The sequence below is a fragment of the Echiichthys vipera genome (genome assembly GCF_963691815.1).
Source record: "Echiichthys vipera genome assembly, chromosome: 4".
NCBI lineage: Eukaryota > Metazoa > Chordata > Actinopteri > Perciformes > Trachinidae > Echiichthys > Echiichthys vipera.
In genome coordinates, this window is record NC_139829.1 from 13,375,223 (window position 1) to 13,397,037 (window position 21,815).

Genomic DNA, 21,815 nt, shown 5'->3' on the forward strand with positions numbered 1-21,815 from the left:
ACCCCCACTTTACGCCTCTGGCCTGAGATCAAACAAAGGTTGAATGGTTGTGATCCGAGCAAGGGTGGCAGAAGCAACTTTCAGGCCCCTGGCCCAATTTATGAGCCAACCGAAAGCTGTATATAAACTGTAGGTAGTACCTTTCATACCACTTGTTGTTAAGGAATGGTCACAAAATTAAAACTGTTGCAAAAACGTAAAGTTATTATAAAATGTTTTCTTGATGCTGAGTTGTGTTCATTCAGCATCTGGTGTGTGTGATTTGTGAGATCAGAGTCTTTGAAGCTCCCGCAACGCTTCCTGACATGTGGGTACATCTCTGCCCTGCTGTATCAACTTTAAAGTGCTGGCTGTTCTCCTGAAGCCATTAATGGCATCAGCAAAGTGACAACCAGTGCTCCCTGTCTGTCTCAGGCTCTGAGCTGAATTTCATTCAAACTGACTCATGCAGTGAATCATTAGCACTGATTGGAACTGTTTGCGTCTATAAAGTAAAACACTGTACCACAGATTATATAATCACTGATTGGTTGCACACACCCCTGATGCCATCAGGGAATACATTTATTTTGCTTTACTTTGTCACAGAAGTTTTGCATTAAAAAGTCAAAACCTCATGCTGTAGCTACTCCAATCGGATGTGAACATGCGTGACAAAATGTTCGTATTATCAAGTGAAATAGTTAAAATATTCAGGACCTGTCAAGCCGATGACATTCCTCTTTTACGTAAAGGGCAAGTCGCTTAAAAAGTCTTAAAGGTAGTTCCAATGAAACCATTACATAACTCTAAAGGTCTTACAAAGTGCAACAAGAAGGCAAACAGTTATTAAATAATTTTCTTTAACATCATTTTATATTTACAACAACAGTGCAGCAATTTGTGAGCCATCATCCCATCGTAGCATGGGTCAGTAGTTTGGCTGTAACTGCCAATCATCTGCAGGAAACCCAAGAGGGATGAATCTAGAAAGGTGTTTAGATACTTCCAGTGTATCACATATCATAAAATATTTCCAAATAGCTCCCTGTACACATATTGATATAATCCAAAGGTGATTTCACAACACCGTAGTGCATGAGTAAATGCGAATAAGAGCAGTTCAATCATCTATCAAATTCTATATATCCCCTCCAGCAAAGGAACGATCCAGCCCAGGGATCCCTGAAAAACATACTACTTATTAGAGACAAATGGCATATCCCACATCGCCAGATTCAGATAAATTACTGCTAAATGCTCTGTTGGGTGCAGGAGTTGGCTCGTTCAAAGGTAAAACATTCAGAAACACATTCCAACACAGTCAAGGGACAGACTAACCTGACTATTGGAGGACACAACAGTCAAAAATGTGCGAGTAAATGAATCGTGTTTGAGGGAAAACTTAAATTGTACTGTTTTTTCAAGTTAGGTTCCTCACAGGGTCAGGTTTTTTTAAAAGTATTCAAGTGAGAAAGGAGGGGAGGAGAGGAGAAATACAATCCAAAATGGGTCATAAATATGTTGTATTAAGTGACAAGGGGTATGAATGTTCAAGTCATTGACAGATCAGTAAGAAAATACTGAACAGTGCCAATGTTTCATCTATATCATGCTGCCATCTTGTGGCAAAGCTGTGCCTGTACACATTTAGATACAGCAGGAAAGAAACAAAGGTACAGATTTGGTAAAATAACCTGGTTGGTTGGTCAGAGTAAGAGTTTGCATGAGGATAAACAATATTGGGTTTAAACAACTAAATCATACATTTGTAGATTAAGAGAAAATGTATCTGTAACTCTGTTGATAATCAAATAAATGGTTTGATGTCTTTGTCTTATGTGACAGAAATGTGGACTGGACTCTAATTTGAAAACTGGACACATTAACCAATTTGAAAACATCCAATATTTTCTGAGATGTAATAGATATAAACATTAAATGATGAATTGAGAAAATAATTAGCAGATTCTGAAAACACAATAAGCTACTATAATATTCACTTCTGACAAGTTTTGCCAGAAAAAAAAAATCACAAATATAAACAATAACAAGAACACAAGTAGCTACTCCACGTACCCATAGTGTTTCTAATCTTTTCATATATAAAACTCCATATGAAAGATCAAAATTTTATCTTACAGTATATACAGTACAAACAAATTGAAACAGAGGAATGACAGTTTTCACTCTTGCCAGGATAGTTATTGTTTGCTGTTTGCATTAAAACTACTGATATCAATACTTTTAATGCAAGAAAAGCCCTGAGTACCAGAGGTGATGCCGGACCCCGAGACAGTTAATGCTACAGACTGGCTGGCTACAGACGAATTAGTTATACTCAAGGTAAGATGTTTCTAATAGAAACTGTTATTTGCCAATTGTGTTTATAATTAATAGTTAGTAAATGCAATGGATAAATTAGATGCCTTTACAGTGTAAATCTAAGGCTCAAAAAAGTATTGTATATTCTGTCATATTGGGGGGAAAAAGTTTTTACATTAATTCAATTCAATAATGATGATCCTCTGTAGAAATGGACAGAGGATCAAATCCCTGTCATACAATAACAGCTTCCATTTCATTCAAATGTCCAACATCCAGTGATTTAGCTGTAGTCCATTTGCACTTTTCAAGAACCAGTGACGAGTACTAGTATCTATAGAGAAGGTCGCAGGTTTACTCTTCAGTTCACAGCACTTCGTCGACATGTGGGTGACTCTGCCCGTCTTCATCAGCCTCCATCTGAAGCTGCTTGTACTTTCTTTTGAAAAACCCGAACTAGAACGTAAAAACAGATTCAGTTCAGAAGCAGTTCTAACGCTTGTAGTATGTAGTATATTGTCAAATACAAAGCACCTGTTCCTCTCTGTATGTTGAAAAAATTTTCACCAAACATAAACGGACAGTTACCTTCCACAGCAGTCCGACGGCAAGAGCCAACAGCAGCAGTCCGCCAATGACGCTGCCGACTATCACTCCCACTGGAACATCACCTTTCTCTCCAGGTTTACTGATCGTCAGCACCACCTGGACAGCAGCAGGGCAGCAGAGACCATTACATGGTGTGTCTCACTCAGATATTGCATGATTAACAAAACATATACAGGCACTTCAAACGTCAGACCACAGAAAAAATAAAAACAACATAAAGCTCTTCCTTCGTCAGGTTCTTTATGTGAGGAACCAAAGCAAAAATCTTACCGGCAGCTGTTTGAGGCCAATAATGAGCAGGTCGGGGTTGGAGGTCTCAACATCGACACTGGAGGTCAGCTCGATGGTCTGATAGGTGGCCTATCATGACATTCATACAATGAGAGCACTGAAAGCCTCAGCCACATAAGATAATTATCGGTAATACGAGCAGACAGAACAACAAGTATAATAGATTTAATTATTGAAGATGTTTACTGAAATAAATGTGCCACTCCAGATTCTTGTTTTAACTTTCACAAAGTAGTCTTTTTTCTTTTCAGTGTCCTTGAGGATGCATTTTATATTCTTGCATTTTGCAGTCTTGCAGTCCTGTCAGTAAAAAGAAAAACACAAAACAACATTTACAAAATGAATCAGTACACATATCTAATTTCTTAAAATTTCTTCTGAATCTGGGTTATTTAAAAAAACAACGATGTATATTATGCTACCGATATGCTACCGATACATGGTATATTGTACTGTACCTCTAAATCAGCTCAAGTATAACTCGAGAACAAAGAACAGTACAATATATCATAATAATACAATAATACAAGTAAAACAAATATTATAAAACATAAATAAATCATATCTGTACATGCAGTTTGCAGCTGTATAAATCATAATGCTTTAAAAATATATAAAGCTACATGAATAATGCATCAAATCACATAAACACGAGAATATGATCAAATTGTGTGTAAAATATTTGATTATGTTTTTATATTAAGTGCTAAAAAATATACATGAACATCATGTGGCCATTTTGCAGATTTAGATTTGTGCCTCACTATCTTCTCTAATACAAGTGTAAACACTACACAAGAAGCTGAAAGTTGATGCATACAAAGAGAAATATATGCAATAAGCATAAGTGACTGACCAGTTTCTCTACGCCTCTGAGACTCTCCTCAGCAAAGGACGCTTCGTGGCTCTTCACTCCGATCTTCAGAGGATCCACCAGGCTGCTGGAATCACAGGTGACAGCACCTCCCTACAGTCGGAGACAGCTCATTTATTAAAAACACTCCAAAGCACACAATAAAAGTCAAAGAAACTTTACAAAACCCTGATTTAGGGAATACTAATTAATGGAGCAGTTTGGTAATCAACCAAATTGTGTACTTGGTTAACTATTGCCATCAGATTTAGAATAGCTCTATTTGGACGCCATTTATATGTGTAGAATTGTTTGAAAGTCTCTGATGTATTAAAGGTTTTCTTTGTCAATTGCTAACAGGCATTGGTCATAACTGAATACACATTGTCAAAACTCTTCAGTGAAACAGAAATCTATGTGGAACAAACTGTGAATATATTTTTTTAAACTTTCACAAGAAACGCATATAGTGACCACATTTCCCCAAATCCCTTTTTTTCATACCCCACCATCTGCAAAAACACTATATATTCAACATTATATAACATATCTAACATTTTTTCAGATGTTAATAAACTGTTTTCCAAACTTTTAAAGACACATTCAAAACAGGAAAAATATTTGCTTTCTGCAGTAACCATATTGATATATATCAACAATCTTAGCAGAATATTTATATTTATATATATATTTAAAACTGTTCCAAACAAAAGATGACACAAGATGTGAGGTTGATGACAACTTGCCAAAACTCTTGCAAAACACTACAGAGAGGGAGGACTACATGTTTTTTTTATTTCAGCCCTGGAATTTAACAAGTGAGTTACTAATCAAAGAAAAGATCAAATAAGGGTTACTGGTTGCTGCATTTCTGATACATTCTTGTGACATACTTTAGTACAGTCAATACAATGAAAATCTGTTATTCTACCATGTGATACTGACTTCAGTGACAAAAGTGAATAATGTATGTAACACTTCCAGTTGTCAGTAATTTTATATCAGTGTGTTATGAGCGACAGTGGATGCAGCGTTCTGGTCCAAGCTCATTTTCAGTCATGTATGAAGTGTTTTGGTGGTTTGAGTGAGTTTTGGACGTGATACTAACTGTTTGGCCAAGGTGCATGTTGGTAATGCTGACTGTTTATGAGAGTTTGGAAAAATAGCCTCAGTGCTGACCGATGCTTGTTAGCAACTGGGGGGGGGGGGGGGGGGGGGGGGGGGGGCTACTATACATTGCGGATTGTTTGTTAGGACATCCATGGCGTTAAAAAGATTTTAAAAAATTTAAAAAGTTGCTGGTATTGGGTAACTGAGTACTCACAGTTTTTGTGTCCACACTGGTAACATAGAGGAGCGGATTTCCACCGTTAGTGGCCACTGGCAGAGCAATGGTCAGATACAAGAGGCTGACAGGGAAGTTACTCGTTGAAACCTTTAAAGAATTTGTTTTAATTTATTAACTTTTTAAAATAAATATAATGAGAAATGATTATATTTTAAGAGACAGATTCATTTATTGTACCTTCACTGTGAAGTTAAACTCTGGGCCGATGTCATCTAGACTTTTGACCGTCGTTACCACGGGAACAGCAGCATCTGCCACGTAGAAATTGATATTTGACTGCCTAGGACGAAGACAACATAAAAATTAACAATTTGCCATTGTCAGCTGTCAAATTTACATTGCGATTGAAATAAAATTAAAAAAATAATGTAAAGGTAACAAAAAGCGAAGTCACCTGGATAAAACGACCCCTGCATCATATTGAACAGGAATGGATACGTCCACCTTGTTGTCTGCAGGTCTTTCCTCTTTACCATCACTGCAAGAAGAGTAGGTACAGAATATTATTATGTGTTGATCGTTTTAGTTAGAATTTGTCATGAACTTCTAATTAATTCAGTGTACCTCTTGGCCTCAAACTTCACCTCGGCTTGTTTTTGCAAGTGGTCAAGATTGTATTCAAAATTCATCTGAAATTTCACCTGTAATGACAAAACAGACAAACAAACACATTTGTATAGAAGTGAATCGGTCTTGTTTGGCTCAATCTTTTTTTTCTTGCACTTACCTCTTGGTCTTTTTTCAATGCTGGGTATCCCACTTGGCAGGCGACAGTTTGTGTCTGTGATGAGGTGCATTTAACTCCATCCGTCTGTAAATTAATGAATCAGAATAGTACATAACTGCTATGTAACAAAACATTGTCATGAGGTCAAACATCATCATCTAATCTTATTCAAATAACTTGAACAGCACAGACAGAGAAGTACAGTAACTATTCAAACCATTTTTCAGATGAACTGTTTCCGTATGTGTTGAAAAAAAATGTTTCATTCATTGAAAAATTCTGCCTAAAAACTGTATTATTATTGGTAACATAAACAGTTGTTAGTGAGGCTTTTGTTCACTCACAGGAGGGAAGACGGAGGAGTAGTAGAGGTTGCCAGAGAACGCTGCTAAGACCTGAGTGTTGTACGCATTTTCCTTGTTGTTCTTCACAACGACTTGAAATGACAGCTCTCGGTTATTAGCGCTGACCAGGACGGGAGCTGAGCTGCGACACAGAGCTCAGGTTATTGTACTCTGCATTCACGTGAGCCTTTATTCTTAATTTGGATCCCCATTAGCAGCTAATCTTTCTGGAGTCCATACAAAAAAACAACAACACATAAACAAGACATATAACACAAATGACAGGATGTTCAAGACATGACTGAATTTGTGTGTCACAGATTAAAGGCGCATACTCACTCTCATTATGAGCATTGTCCAGAGAGGGATAGGAATAAGAAGGGAAAGTTCTCTCTTTTTGAACATTCACTGGGCACATATAACCCAAATTTGTACGTTTTTTTCCAAGCTCACAAGTCTGACCCAACCATTTTATGGGCTATGAAGTTGCTCTGTAAACTGGAAAACTCTAACTTGCGCAGCTATTGGCAATTAAGACGGAGTCATAAAACAAAGAAATTAGAAAATGGTGTCATGGTTGTTAGGAGTTACCAGATCATAACATTAAATAGATAAATGTTGCCAAATCTGGTTTTCACACAGTTCTCTCTTCAAATGCCAAATACAGAGCAATAACGGTTGTACTTCAATATCAGCTGGTCAGTAGTTCAGCTCAGTACAGGCTCCAGGGGCTTTCACATAATCATGTTTACAAATGTGAACTTTGAATATGAATCATGATGTACCATCAGCAACATATGTCATAAAAGCAGTGTAATTGATTTAAAAAAAGGTTTTTATCTATTAACAGTTTACCACAAAAATCTTCAGTTACTTCATTACTTTTACTATTGACTTCAACTCTAAATGAACAACGACATTACTTTTTAGCCTAAGAATACCATCACACATCAAATGAAATCATGAAACAGAGCATATCTTGTCTTTACTTAACTGTATACTGGACATCTAAAGTGTATATTGTACATTCAAACTATAGATTGTACATCTGATATTGCATCTAGACTATTTATGGTAATGTGCATTTAATGGACGGCAGGTATGGCTTGTTACATCTTGCACTATACAGAAACAGGTCAGTGATTGTCACCTGGACGCCTTTGTGTCTGTCTTCACACTCAGCATCAGATCACTGACACACACTTCATCAGAGCCGCAGTCTTTTGTGAAGGGGATCTGAAACAATGGGATCAAACAGCAAACTCAGCGCAGGATGTTGCTTCATTCTTCAAAGACCAAAGTAAAACATAAAGGAAATTTATAATATTTTAACGGCATTACTATAATCTTGTTGTTGTGAAAAACACAAAGGGAGTAAATCTGACAGCTTGCGTGACTTAGTAAATTAAAGAGCCAGTAATCATCATACACCATGTCATTTTAAATGACTGTACAAACGCCTTTGTAAAATAATAACTATGTTTAACGTCTTTGTCTCCCGATCTGTTTCCTGCACACCTTTAAAGCCCCAAAGGCTTAAAAATAAAATCAGTCACTTACAAAGAACTCCCAGGCACTCGAGGAAGACATATCGAGGACGGGGTTCGCATCTGTGTTCTGCTGCTCGATTTCTACTTTCAGACTGATGGAATTGACGAAATCTGGTGCCTCCTGTTGAAGAAACCATATTCAAACAAATCAGGAGAGCATTTTCAAAACATTTCATTCCTACTTTGGAAAAAACAAACATGAAGTAATAATCCTTATCTCATCAAGGTGCTCACATAAAAATCGTGATCGATGCTCTTTGATGACTGCAAAACTGATTTTCATCCATTACCTGAACGTAAACCTTGAAGTCTTGACACAGGGGCGCAAGTGAGATTTTTGCCTTTTCTGTGAGAAAGCGTTCGTTGTTTTTAGTGAACAGTCCTCTTGATGTCACTCGTGAACCATGCAAGTCAGCGTCCAGAGTCAAAGTGTAGGATATATCTGAAAGAAGAGAAACATTTTATTTTCTTGAAAATGATTAGTGTGGGGCTTGAACATCTTTCAGGAATAGTATAATATTTTGGAAAATATGCTTATTGGCTTTCTTATCGAGAGTTGAAGATTGATACCAAGTCAGCAGCCAGTTAGCTTAGCATAAAGACTGAAAACACTGAATCCACAAGAGTCAGCTTTACAGTCAGACCTAGTTAATGCAACTCAAGACTGTTTATGGACCCCAGTGCGCAGACACAATTTTAGAATAGGCAAAAAAACAGATTTGTTATGCATGAGAAAAACGGCATGTTTTTGCCCCAAACTGTCTGGATTATCATAAAATGGGCATGTCTGTAAAGGGGAGGCCCTTGGGTACCCATAGAATCCATCTTCATTCAGATATGCTGAGGTCAGAGTTACTTTTTGGACATGACGTGTTTTCTTTGCAAACATTTAGGCATACTTTGAAGCGTTATTTAGCCCCCTTGCAGACAAGCCAGCATGAGGTGGTTGGAACCGATGAATTACTTTGATCATTTAGTTTCTTATGATACCAATTCATGCACATAGGCTAGACCCTGTTACAGCCTCTTAAAGCTGGCCCTACTGGTCTCTGACTGGGATGACCAATCAGATCTCAGGGGTGGCCCAGTTATATCAATTCTTGGTAATAAAGCAAACACAGCATTGTGTGTTTCCTGATCTTATTACTTTAAATAACAGGATACTTGTTCTCGAGAAGCCTGAAAGGTAATCAGATTTACCAATGGGTCCAACAGGGTTTGTAGGCCTGAATGCAGCACTGAAACAGAGGTTGGTGTTGAAACATGAAAGCTTGCGTCCATTAACGTCACAGGGTTTGTTGAACATGTTGATTTTCTTGGGGTTGAAAGAAGCTTTAGCTGAAACAGAGGCCACACCTCTGGACCTGAAAACCAAGTACATTTTTTAAATTATTACCAGCCTTTCTATTTTTTTTTCTATAAATAAAGGGTTCTTTTACTTAGTACTAAAATGAAGTAAATCTTTACAGAATTGACTCAATTTTATCCATACACAGTTTATTAAACTTTGCCTAACTTACCAGAGCTGCACCACTTTGCCATATGCACCGATGGAGATGTCAGGGAGCGTATCACCATTCAGATCTTTGTAGCTATCTAGTGACCTTCCAAAATACCGCAATTGAGGATCCAGTTTGGAGCCAAGGATTCTCTGAAACAGATTATCAACAATGATCACCACTTTCTTCAATGATTTACGTTTAATGATCTAATCTAGGAGTCTGTTTCTCTCTGTACCTGTGAGAACTGTTTGTTTAATGCCTTCTTCTCCCCATTGTAGATGTAGATGACACCTTTTCCTTTGTCTTCTAGTGGAGCTCCAACTACAACATCATTGTAACCATCAAGGTCCAGGTCAGGAATGGCAGAGATAGCCATCCCAAAACGTGCATTCTCACTTTGGGGCGGACCACTGAGGAATCCCTGCTCGTTCAGTATACCCTTCAGACCACAAGACAGAAAACATATATAGCAGGTGAAGCTCAACATCGTGGCATGGCTCCTATAAATTCAACAAAACTATAAATGAGAGTATCCATTTCTTCTTGTGTGTTCTTACAGTACACCCACCAAGTGACACGTTGCTCATTTTTACCTTGGTGACTGAGAAGAGGTAGACCCTGCCTTCCTCTCTCTTCATATCGCTCATGAACATGGGCGCACCAACCAGCAGGAGGTCTGTCACCCCGTCTTTGTCCACATCCAGGGGGCACAGGACACTTCCAAAGTATGACCCAATCTAGGACAATAATTGCCAGCTGTTTACTGACGCAAAGTTAAATTTGTTTCTACATGTGTACAGTGGGGAAAATGTGAATACCACATCCTCTATTTGTTAGTACCTGCTTCCCTCTTTCTGAGTCTATAATAGCAGATTGCTTCTGGGCGTTGAGGGTGTAGATGATAACTTGTCCAGAGTGATTAGAGCGAGGTGCACCGGCCACAAAGTATTCTGTAGAGACATCGCTCAGTGTGGTGACAGAATAACCTGGAAATGACCACAAATAATACATTTTACTAGTTGACATCTGAACTTAGACAGTGGTGACACTCTAATATTTCCATTTTTATGCAACTTTTACTGTGCTACATTACAGAGAGAAAGAAAATACTTTTTACTCCACTACATTTGGAGTAAAAAGTACCATTAATTACCATTATTTAATGCTCTGCAAATCAACACAGTGTGTGTCGAGCACCACACTCAAGCACACATTATCATGGCTGATTAGACCTCTAGTCAGGCATAGACTGGTCGGAGCTCTGGGCACAGGAAACATAGACCAGCTTCAACCCTGTAGCATCTACTGCTTAATAAATGAATGTTCCTATAAAATACTGAGTATAGAGGACTCAAACTTTTTTTATGCTGCTTCTCAGAGTTGTTGTCAAGATGAAATAGGTGGTTCGTTGACACATGCAAAAGTTAATTGGCTAAGAAGGTGACGATTTCACAAATCAGTTCCCACTCCACATCACCACAGATATTTAGCTGTGGTGATGCTCCTATTACCCAAGATAGCCAAAGCATGGCAACTACAGTTCTTACACTAATATTTCCAGCTCAAAACATATTGGCCACCCCCCCATTCCTGTAATGTTTCATGCAAAGATTTAAAATAAAAGAAACAAAACTTGGTCAAATAAATGCAGAGTACAGCTGTCAGTGCCTACCCAGCAATGAGCTGTGGTTTCTGTCTTGAAGTATTCCCTCAAAGGCTGAGAAAGGGAGGACGTCTGCTTTTGACCTTGTTTGATGGACGACAGTCCCGCTCCATGCGTAGGCTCCCACTGCTCCCAGCATCATCACATCCTTAGACAGCACAGGTCAAAGACCAGTCAACAGATAACCATACAAATACAACTGCAGATCACAGACTTTATTTATTGGAACTGAACAGCTTGAATCCACCACCACTACTTTGAGCTTCCCAGTAAAAACAAAAGGCTAAATGGCATAGAGTGTGAGAACAGAACATATGCTTAATGTCAAAAAGGCAACCGCTTAAGTTCGTGGTCAGACTGCTGTAAAAAAAGGCAGCTTCCTCTTTCCTTGTTGGTACAGCAGGAGGGCTGTTGTGAAGGGGTTGCGGCTTACTGTGCATTATGTGTCAGGTTGTTTGACCTACTTTATTGTCACTTCACACCATAGTCGTATATGGTATTTTGTTAGCTGTTGTGAATATGGTTACTTTACTGCATTGAATTATCACATATTTTCATAGCTTTATTTTCATCAATGAAGTCTGGCAAAAATGTATGTGCTTAACTTGCAATACATGCACACAAGCACACAAAGCAGGTACTGTTGAATACCATTCAGCATGTAGCTTTTACGTGCTAATTTAATCTTTCCCTTGATATTGACACTACGGAGGAGATGATTGCTGCAGTGATGAATTTCCAGATTTGGAAAATTCTCTCTCAAAGCAGTCCCTTGACATCTGTAAAAAGACTTCAAACTGGACTGCCATTTTTCACATTTCACATTTTCAGCTGCAGTGCTTTTGCAAGTTTGATTGTAAAAAAAAGTGAAGTGAAGTGAACTTTCTTCGTCACAATTGTTGGGAAAGTTTCAAATGTGTACAAGGCAGCATTGTGTACCTGTTTGCTGGAGTAGTGAGCGCTGAATCCGACCTGAGACATCTCCATCTTGAAGTTGTCACCCCCTTTTCCAGTACCTTGTGGAAACAGAGCATTGTGTTAAAACTGGAATCAAAAACAGAAGCAGATCAAAAATCAAACTGCAAGATGTGAATAAGAAAAACTAATCTTCTTTTGATCTCTCTCAGGATATTCAGCTATGACAGACATGCTGTGACATGCTCGGATGAGTGTCTTTGGAAAAGAGTATTTAAATGAACATGTGTTGTCAAGTAAATTACACAGACAGCTCTTGCAACAACAACAAGGAAAAAGTAATAATATGCACCTTCTATGTTGAAGATGCGGTTCCCCAATGCTCCAGCGATGGTGGAGAGGGCCGCCTCCTCCGACACATTGAAGAAGTACTTCTCTGTGGGTACACTGGCAATGGATTTGATTTCTTTTATCAGGTTGTCTGTGTTGATGTTGTTTCTGGTGTAATAACCCAGGATCTAGGCAAGAAAGAGGAAACACCACAAATTCAGGATTGTAAAGAGAATAAAGAGGTAATAACTCTGGCACATCAAAACATAAAGTCAATCAGAAATGTATGCAAATGTGAGCATTGGCCATAGGAGTTTAACAAAGCTATGCAATCAGCAGGCAGAATTCACATCTACAATAACTATAAAATATAACTATAAATTCTGGTATTGGAAATAGCGTGAAGTACTTTGTAGTGATTGGTAGATCATTACTTACAGCGATACCAAAGCGAGTGATGCCTTGTTTCTCACAGTCTTCAATGACTGAATCTCTGAAACTCTCATCGTGAGACTCCCCATCAGTGACGACCACCATCACCTTGGCAGCACCTGGTCGACCGCCATTACTGTAATGGAAACCCCACTGACTGAGGAGAGCAGACACAGTGAACGCGTTTAAGTTACTATTTGTGGTTTTATCATACAAATGCTCACAAGTGATTTAAAATTGTCATTGTTTTTCAAATTGACAGACCAACATCAAAATAATTATCACTCTTTATTAGGTGATAATAAAACACAAAAACCGACAAGACAGACAGAATAACATACAAATTAGAGGCAAAACCAGAAACCAATCAATCAAACAATAAATAAATAAAGAGAAAGGCAGCACTATTACTTAAATACCAACCTGGCATACTGGATCGCTTGGAAGGTATTGGTAGATTGACCATACTTTTGTCTGATTCTGGACACCGCAGCGATCACTTCATCTTTGGTTTTATACTGGTTCAGTTTGAGTTCAAACCTGGAATCAACGCCGTATTGAATGATGCTGACCTGAATAATAAAAAAGTGGTGATAAAGCACAGAACGCCGTCAGTAATGGGGTTATCCCTTACTCCATCTCATCTTAAATATCCTGTTATGGTGGAAAAAAACATGATGCCACCTGTGTATTTTTGGGCCCAATGTCAAGTGCAGGTATTAACTTCTGGAGGAACACGTTAATTGGTTCCCAGGGATAAATGCTGTTGGAGCCATCCAAAACAATCACGATGTCCATAGGTCCTCCACATGCTAGAAATGTAATGAGAGGAGAAATATAATAATACAAGCAGGAGTATAAACAGAATTGAGGTCATACCCTTCACATTATTGCTGACCAGTTTATTTTCTTCCTTCCATGCAGCATAGAAATATATTTTTAACCTTTCTTTGGACCTTTCTCTCTTGAAACTTGCCTGAGATACTGTAGGTAATATAATGAAAGATATCTTACTATACACAGCGGGAAAAAAAAAGACAGCTCTTACTCTGGACGGCAGGAGAGAAGGCAGGTTGAGGTTGAAAGAGGGGGCTCATTTTTGCACATATTCCTGGGTAGAAGTTCTGATCGCCACATTTCTGTCCCCAAAGAGGGCCGCACATCTGTATCAGATAAGAGGAGACTTAAAGAAAAGTTTGTGTCACTGCCTTTAAAAGCTCTTAGTAAGCTCTTATTTGAGTTTAATAGAGAATAATATTGTTGTTAGTTGTAAATTTGACTTATATTTAAGTGTTTTTGGTGATAAATAACAAATGTGGAAGAAGTACTCGATATTTTACTTGTTGCAGCTGGTGAAGGTGGGCTCATTTAAATGACCTCATATAGTGCTTGGTAGCTTAATCTTTAATAATACATCATAATTCATCAGTTGATATATGTTTATAAATAATCTGAATCTGCAAGGTAACTAAAGTTATGAGATAAATGAAGAGAAGTAAAGAATAAAATAGCAGAAAATGGATATACTCAAGTAAAGTACCTCAAAATTGTAATTAAGTACAGTACTGGATTGATTGAGTGATTGATTGATGATTGCATTTTTAGCATTTGTGTGAAAACGTGCACACACACACACAAACACACACACACACACACACACACACACACACACACACACACACACACACACACACACACACACACACACACACACACACACATACCATCAAACCATTGACTGCAGGCATCCGGGTGAGAGTCATACCCAGACACATGTTGTCGTTGACGTTCTTAACATCTGGAATACTGACAGAATCTGTAGATAAAGTGGCAATGACAACAAATTAGCGCTTAAAGTTCAGATTGTTAGTGTTAATGTATTTATAAAATACATGCTTTGCTGTAATACACTACTATTATTTGTATCTATCTGCTTTTTAATTTTTAAAAACAGAAAAAGCCAAATGTCTAGAGAACTCCCTGGTGTTTTTATATGAAGCATCCCCAAAGCAATTTCAGTCAAAAGCAACTGGACTTGGTTATTTGTCTTGTTGTTTTCCTAGATAAATAATCAAGTCCAGTTGCTTTTGACTGAAATTGCTTTGGGGATAACGATGACCTGGACAAATGAGAACATTCACAGGATATATGAAGCATCTTTTTAGTTCTATTTACACATTTTAAGGACATGGCTAATGTATGATAGAGAGGTCAAAGGTTTAACAATAAAACGCCAAGCCTTACCTTGAAGATTAAGCTTGTCACAGCTGTTTCTGGACCCTGAGACTGGACACTTGTAAACATCCCCCTTCCTGTTTCGACTGAAACCACTCCATGGGGCACTAACCAGGAGCCTACAGAAAAAACAACAATATTAATCTCTTCCTAAATCCCATAAACATTCAAGAAGAGTCATCTTTGAATGTTATGTATACAGTGCATGGCCAGCTGTAGTGGACTTATATAGTATATAGTAGTTGCATGATACTGATCCAAATTATATAAAATGATTACAGAATTTCCACCTAATGTTAACTTGTAATCACATAAGCCAAATAAGTTTTTTGAGATGATGAGATGTTGAAATAATATGGGAATCCAACTTCACTGCAGGAACCTCTGAGACAATTATAATACAAATACATGGGCTGGAAAGGAAGGTTTGACCATGTCCTGGATGTATGAACGGAGTCAGCCGTTCGCAGCACAGTAGGCAAGTACAAGTGCCTTGTATCAGATATGAGTCGCCAAATACCTGTAAACATCAGTCTGTAACATTGAAGCAGACAGTTTGTGGGGTCTTGTCCCAAGCAAGTTCCAACAAGTCAGTCATGTCATGTTTGTAATCTTTAAATACAGAAAATAAGAGTCACACAGAAAATATCAACATCAAACTCTTTATCCCCAATAATCACAACATCCAGATGCTGATTCAGATGCATGAAGGTCTTACTCAAGACTTCAAGACAGTATTTTTCCCAGTGTCAAACAAGGCATACTATGTGGGAAGCCCATTCTTCCTTATTAGTTGGAGCAAAGGGCACAGGATGTGTCACTGTGTCTTTCTCAAAGATACTTGGAATATGCAGTCACCGTCAGATACTGTACACTTCCCTTCCCCAGTTACGACAACGGGACACTCCTCCAGACAGTGAGTTACTCTATGAGACTGTGACTCAGAGTACACAACAGAGAAGCTCTGTCACTGTTTAACTAAATGTTACAAATGGCTACAAACATGGCAGGATTTTTTGTATGACACTTGAGCTAGGCCAATAACTTTTTTTTTCAAACATCTGTATCTTTTATCTATTATCGGTTGTGCTTTGCTATATCAACTGTCTTAAATAGAATTTCCTGCAGTCTTGTAAATGAGAAGGGTTTAAGAACAAGACTAAGAGTCTGCAGTCATGCTAGCTGTGTGTGGCTGTACTCAGGCGCACTGGTGCTTTCATGTACAGTGAATGTTAGCATTGGTATGTTGACATTTATATTTAAATATAAAACATATCTGTACAATGGCAATCCGTATAGCAGTATTAGATATAATTCAGTCTGGACCAGTGTTGACCGAGCAGCTGAGTGACAGACCGACATTGCCACTGGGCTAAAAACTGTGTTGAGCAGAGGAGCATTTAACAACACACAACCTCTTGAGCCTCGCAGTGCATCGAGCACTTAAATTTTCCTTCCCTTCAGTTAAAAACAAAAAACTACAGCTGAACGACCACCATTTTCCACAAATGAAGAGAGACATTTTCTTTAATCGTGGTGTCTGTTGCAACAATCTGATCACGAGGTCACAATTTGGAATCAAGAGAATGATTCGTTAGCTCCATGTTTACCGACAGGAAGCATAACAGTGTTGACGATTGTTTACAGGTCACAGAAAACCTAGACACTACTGATAACCAGGTGCATCCCTTCACTGCAACAAGCTTCCATTTGCAAAATGGATACTTGACTTGTACCAGGAAAACTCTCCCTGATGAGATACAAATCCACTTTCTCAGTGCAAAGATTCAGAAGTTCCTTCAGGAGGTGCATCTACAAAAGTGGCCTACTGAGTGTGTATCTGCGCCTTGTTGGGGAGAATGTCATTATCTTCCTCACCTTTGTTGCTTTTTTAAAAAGGCTGCAAAGACATATAACTAAATTAGTAATTAACTAGACAACACTCGAAAGCCACAGCACCTGAACAGGACACAGTTTTTGATTGGGACATGGATAAAAGTAATGAAGTGTAGGACTAGGACAACAAAAAACATTTAAATCAATACCATTTGCCTTCGTGGTTTGTCGCTTGTTGGACTGCGTAGCCAAACTCTTCCGCAGCTGGTCCGCTGAAAATTTTGGCACCTGCAGTGCCGACGTTGAAGGACTGTGAGTGCCAGATTCTGTCAGCTGGTGGAGGAGAAAGATAGGGCTGCATGACAGTGACACTGATCAACATCACACAATCTTCTTTACTGATAATAATGAACCTGTCAAAGCAGTATAAAATATAAAAACACCTCAAACTGCATCACCATGACCTGCATTTTTGTATTTAAAATTCCAAACAAAATTTGTTGTTATGATTGTCTCTGGTTGTTTAGATGTCTGATGCTTTATCTCTAGTAACAATTTCCACCACCCTGACTTCCTCCTGAGTCAAATTGGTGGTTTTGTGGCTGAATCATGCACATTTTAAATACCCCATCAGCTGGACTCATGAACGCAAAGCAACCCACTGTAAAGGCCTTAAAACACATTTAGGTCACACTTCATGAATTGTAGAAGATTGTGAGAATAGACATTGACTGTTTCTCCATAGACACAATCCACCTTCAAACACAGTCCTCTGAACTCCCTCAGGACATGGAATTTGTTTGGCTACGAGTGAGTCTTCCTGCAGAATCAGACTTACAAGCTCATACAGGCAGAGCTCTGCTATCAGCCTGTCTCCCCCTCAATAAGCAGGCAGAGGAATGTGGATGGGTTCTGGACTCAAGAGACCTTCACTTGCACACACTCCTGCCACGCCTGTTTACCTGCAGCACAAAGTAACACTTTGCCTCCTCTTGAGGCTCTGCAAACCCCAAAACACATAAATGTTTCCTTTCATTGCTGAAACGGGGGAAATGTGCATACAGAATAATAACTGATATGCACAATCTTTGTATGGCTGCTGTTTGAAAGCCTCCACAAAAAGCAGACACCGGGCAACACAAGACGCTATGAGCCATGCGGTGCAAAGTAAAACAACCGATCTGGTTTGATTTAATCCATGAGGGGTGACTTTGGATCATACTTTTTTTTTTATCAGAGGAAGAAATGCTGCGGGCTGATGGGAAATGTTTTTCAAAACAAAAGCACTTCAAGCAGATTAATTAAATAAGTAAAAGGCTGCATAACGAGCGTACACTCGGCTGCCGCTCTTCAGGTATGTTTAAAGTGTACGAAAACATCTATAATCATATAAACCTTACCGACTCCAATCTTATGAAAACCAAATACAACTTCGTGGCGAAAGTAGTTCTATCTTTTTCCTGTTTGGGTGAGAAATGGTACACGTTCAAAATCCAAAAGAACAAGTTCAGTACTTACTAATGACTACTATAGTGAAGAAGAAATTGCCCCAGATGAACTCCATCGTCGCCTTTATTCCATTTGTAAGAGGTGAATAAATGAAGCCGCCGCACTTGTCAAAGTTGTGGCTGCGCAGCGCAGAGTCAGCGGTGACGCACCGGACACACTCTCCAAATAAGGGCTCTGCCTCTTACCTGCCGATCCAAACTTTGACCCAAGTATTGTCAAAGGGTGTAAGTGAAGTCTGTAATGAAGTCTAGCTGGTTAAAGGCAGTTGGGACACTTCCTGTAGCTTGAACTTCAGTTTTGAAGAAGAAGACCTGAAAAAGAGCCCCAGGCAGATGTCAAGTTTAGATTAAAGTAATTTACTCCTAAATGTGCATTCTTATAATAATCTAATGGGAGAAAAAAACAAAACAGTGTTCAAAACAAATGCACGCCCATCAGATTTAATTGAAACCCCTTTTAACCATCATTCCAGTGGACAAACAACACTTAAATTAACAGATATCAAATAAAAAAAGACACAGCATCAATTAATAGTTAACAATTTTAGACTCGTCTCATCTCTCAACCTGCTGAAACCTGTAATTTCTGTATTTACAAGTCATTATGAAGAAGAGAGCAATGGGTGGGACAAGAATAATAAGACCATTAGAATATGAATAACCTCTGAGAAGTATTTTATGTGATTTAGAAGAAGGACCAAAGCCATAGAGTTGAAGGACATTTAATGGTAAGAATGTAAGCTGGTGTTTGTTGCCCAGACAGATTATCACGCCATCTAATCTCATTGTTTAGTGAAAGTGAGTGATATCTCGGCTTCAGCTGCTTCGATTTTGACTAGTTTCTAAAACAGAACTTAAATGTAGTTCACGGAGAGTTAAGCTGCGTTTGATCACAAGTTCAACCACAGTCTGATCTGTTGGCCAGTGATCCGCTCTACTAGAGAAGTTGGGCCTCTTTAAAGCACCTCTTTAACCACTTCCAACATCATGCTATAGCACTCATTTCACCGGATAACACTGATGGTTATAATTAGCCATCTAGTTATTGAACACAGTGTGGTATTCCTTTGAAAGGCTGCTCTTGTCCTAACAGGCTGACACTCAACTAATCACAGCCTAATTACCTCCCCTACAGGGACTGTCTGTTGGAAAAGTGATGACGTCAGAGTAAATAAACAGCAGCAGGTTGTGGTGCAAAATCTGGACATTTGACTGAAGAGTAGACAAATTAGTCTGGATGGATGGATGGATGGATGGATGGATGGATGGATGGATGGATGGATGGATGGATGGATGGATGGATAGATGGATAGATGGATAGATGGATAGATAGATAGATAGAGGAATAGATAGATAATTACTTTATTCATCCCAGAAGGGATATTATTTTACACAGAAAAGATCATGGGCACTTAGACATAAGCATGAGATAAAGCAAGATAAATGAATAAATCAATAATAAGGTGCAGTGGCAGGATGATGGTAAAATAAAATACTAATGTATATGTATATGTACATGCAATATATGCTATAATATATATGTATTGGATATGTAGTATGGGTATTATATACAAACTGATACTAAAAAATACTATACTATGAATATGTGGACAGAGGATGTGCAAGAATTTACAGATGTGATTTAGTCCAGGTGGGTGACTGAGGCTCTGACGGAGGTAAAATGAGTTGAATATCATTAGCTATCTCCTATCTCCCTTCCAAGTAGGTCAAATCTTAAATCACAGTTATATGTGTACCCTATAAGTCGTCAAACTTTAGGCTTTCATATCATTGACCACAGACATTCATTGAAGGCACTCACTCTTCAAAAACAGCCTGCAAACTATTTCACACAAGCAAGGCAGGGGGATGCGAGGTAAATTAAATTGGAAGTTAAAAATACTGTTTTCTAGCATTCCTGATGCAACATGTCAGACTTCAGGGTCCAGATAGAACTTTTTAGGGGGGCAAGTTGGCCAGAGACCCATGCCCTTCAGCTATGATTAAGCGATAGTCCATTCAACGGGTTCGGCTTGCCTTGAAGAAACAATGTACAACCTTATTCAATGGCTGAATCTCTACACCCACTCCTCTGTTTGTGCAGCCATGATTCGTGCGTAAGTCATCTAGTGAGCCGGAGCGCCTCGAGAATTCAAAATGAGCCAGTTCACACATTAAAGTTGGTTCCTGAAAAAGTCTCTTTTTTTTTTTTTATATTTGTGTTGACAAGATTTACTTTGAGAAATGGAAAAAGGTTATAAGTTGTGAATCTCCCTTTAACAGGACACTGCATTTCTTCAACAGTGTAGAGAGGTTTAGTCAGCTCACTGTTAAAGTATGTCAAACAATCTAAGGAAGGACCTTGAAACAGTAACGCTGGTGGTTTATTTTCCTGTCAGGCACTAACATAATGGAGCAGTGTGGGCATGTCATTAAAAATCCCCACTGAGGAGGACCATGAATCATTTGAAGTTGGCCTGGATGTCTGGAGACTATTTTTATTCACAGGACAAGCCTTTGTCTTTATTTTTTTTATTGAACTACATTATAAATAAAGTATTGTCAGACTTGCTTCTGTAGGCATCTTGCCATATAAGTAGTTTTGGTTTCACTGTATTTCTTTCCCCACTCTAAAACAATAGATAAATCACATTTAAGTGATTAAACTGCAACATCACTTTTTACATGGAGTATATCTGTTACTTTGTTACACTGGAACTTCTTTCTACCAGAGTATTAGACTCCATAAAAACTGTTCAGAAGTCTTTAATGCGGTCGTCTGCAGTGTTGCGTAAGGCATTTTGTGTAGACTTGTTTCTGAGTTGAATCAACACCTCTCTGGCAGTCAAAACATGTAGTTAACCAAGGTGTTATCATTACAGGGCTATTGCATTACATTTTACAGATATTCAGATCATATTTATATCCTCTCTCCTGTAGGGGCATCATTCTAAAACTCTTCAGTCTTAGACTCCATCTCAGCAACATAGAAAAATTCATGAACATATAGGGGCAGATCCCGGGGAGGACACAGGCGACACATAACACACTTAATATTTAGAGCATGTGCAATTGTCCCCCCCAAATGAAAACATGAAAGTAGCAGAGGAGTTTTATGTTGAAGAACCGCTAGAACATGACTCATAGACACAGCAAGGCCTCTGGTATCGGTGGCAGTATGCAACCTAAAAGCAATGATTGTAATCTGCCATAAAACAGAAAGAAGAAAAAGGGATGTTACTCTTTGAGAGATGAAAATAAACGTGGCAAAAGCTACAAATACAGCAGCCATTTAGAGTGAAAATAATAACTAAAAGACTGAATTATAAGCTGGCCACTGTGAAAAAATATATCAACTGAGATTTTGA

General features: G+C 38.5%; 1 protein-coding gene across 1 annotated transcript; it reads right to left on the reverse strand.

Annotated features, from left to right (window-relative positions):
* Positions 1 to 644: 644 nt before the first annotated feature.
* On the reverse strand, positions 645 to 18,562 carry LOC310946572 (integrin alpha-2-like). The gene is made up of 30 exons (XM_083913075.1): positions 18,458 to 18,562; positions 17,149 to 17,272; positions 15,113 to 15,222; positions 14,593 to 14,684; positions 13,917 to 14,031; positions 13,553 to 13,680; positions 13,292 to 13,440; positions 12,875 to 13,025; positions 12,459 to 12,624; positions 12,131 to 12,207; positions 11,201 to 11,339; positions 10,369 to 10,514; positions 10,122 to 10,265; positions 9,764 to 9,967; positions 9,547 to 9,677; positions 9,227 to 9,390; positions 8,317 to 8,468; positions 8,037 to 8,147; positions 7,627 to 7,712; positions 6,477 to 6,618; positions 6,133 to 6,216; positions 5,970 to 6,046; positions 5,800 to 5,883; positions 5,583 to 5,685; positions 5,382 to 5,492; positions 4,061 to 4,171; positions 3,391 to 3,504; positions 3,184 to 3,273; positions 2,893 to 3,009; positions 645 to 2,760 (listed from the first exon to the last, which is right to left on the reverse strand). The coding sequence occupies exons 1-30, from the start codon at positions 18,501 to 18,503 to the stop codon at positions 2,671 to 2,673; spliced, it is 3,558 nt and encodes a 1,185-aa protein (XP_083769201.1). The 5' UTR covers positions 18,504 to 18,562; the 3' UTR covers positions 645 to 2,670.
* Between the last annotated feature and the right edge of the window lie 3,253 nt (positions 18,563 to 21,815).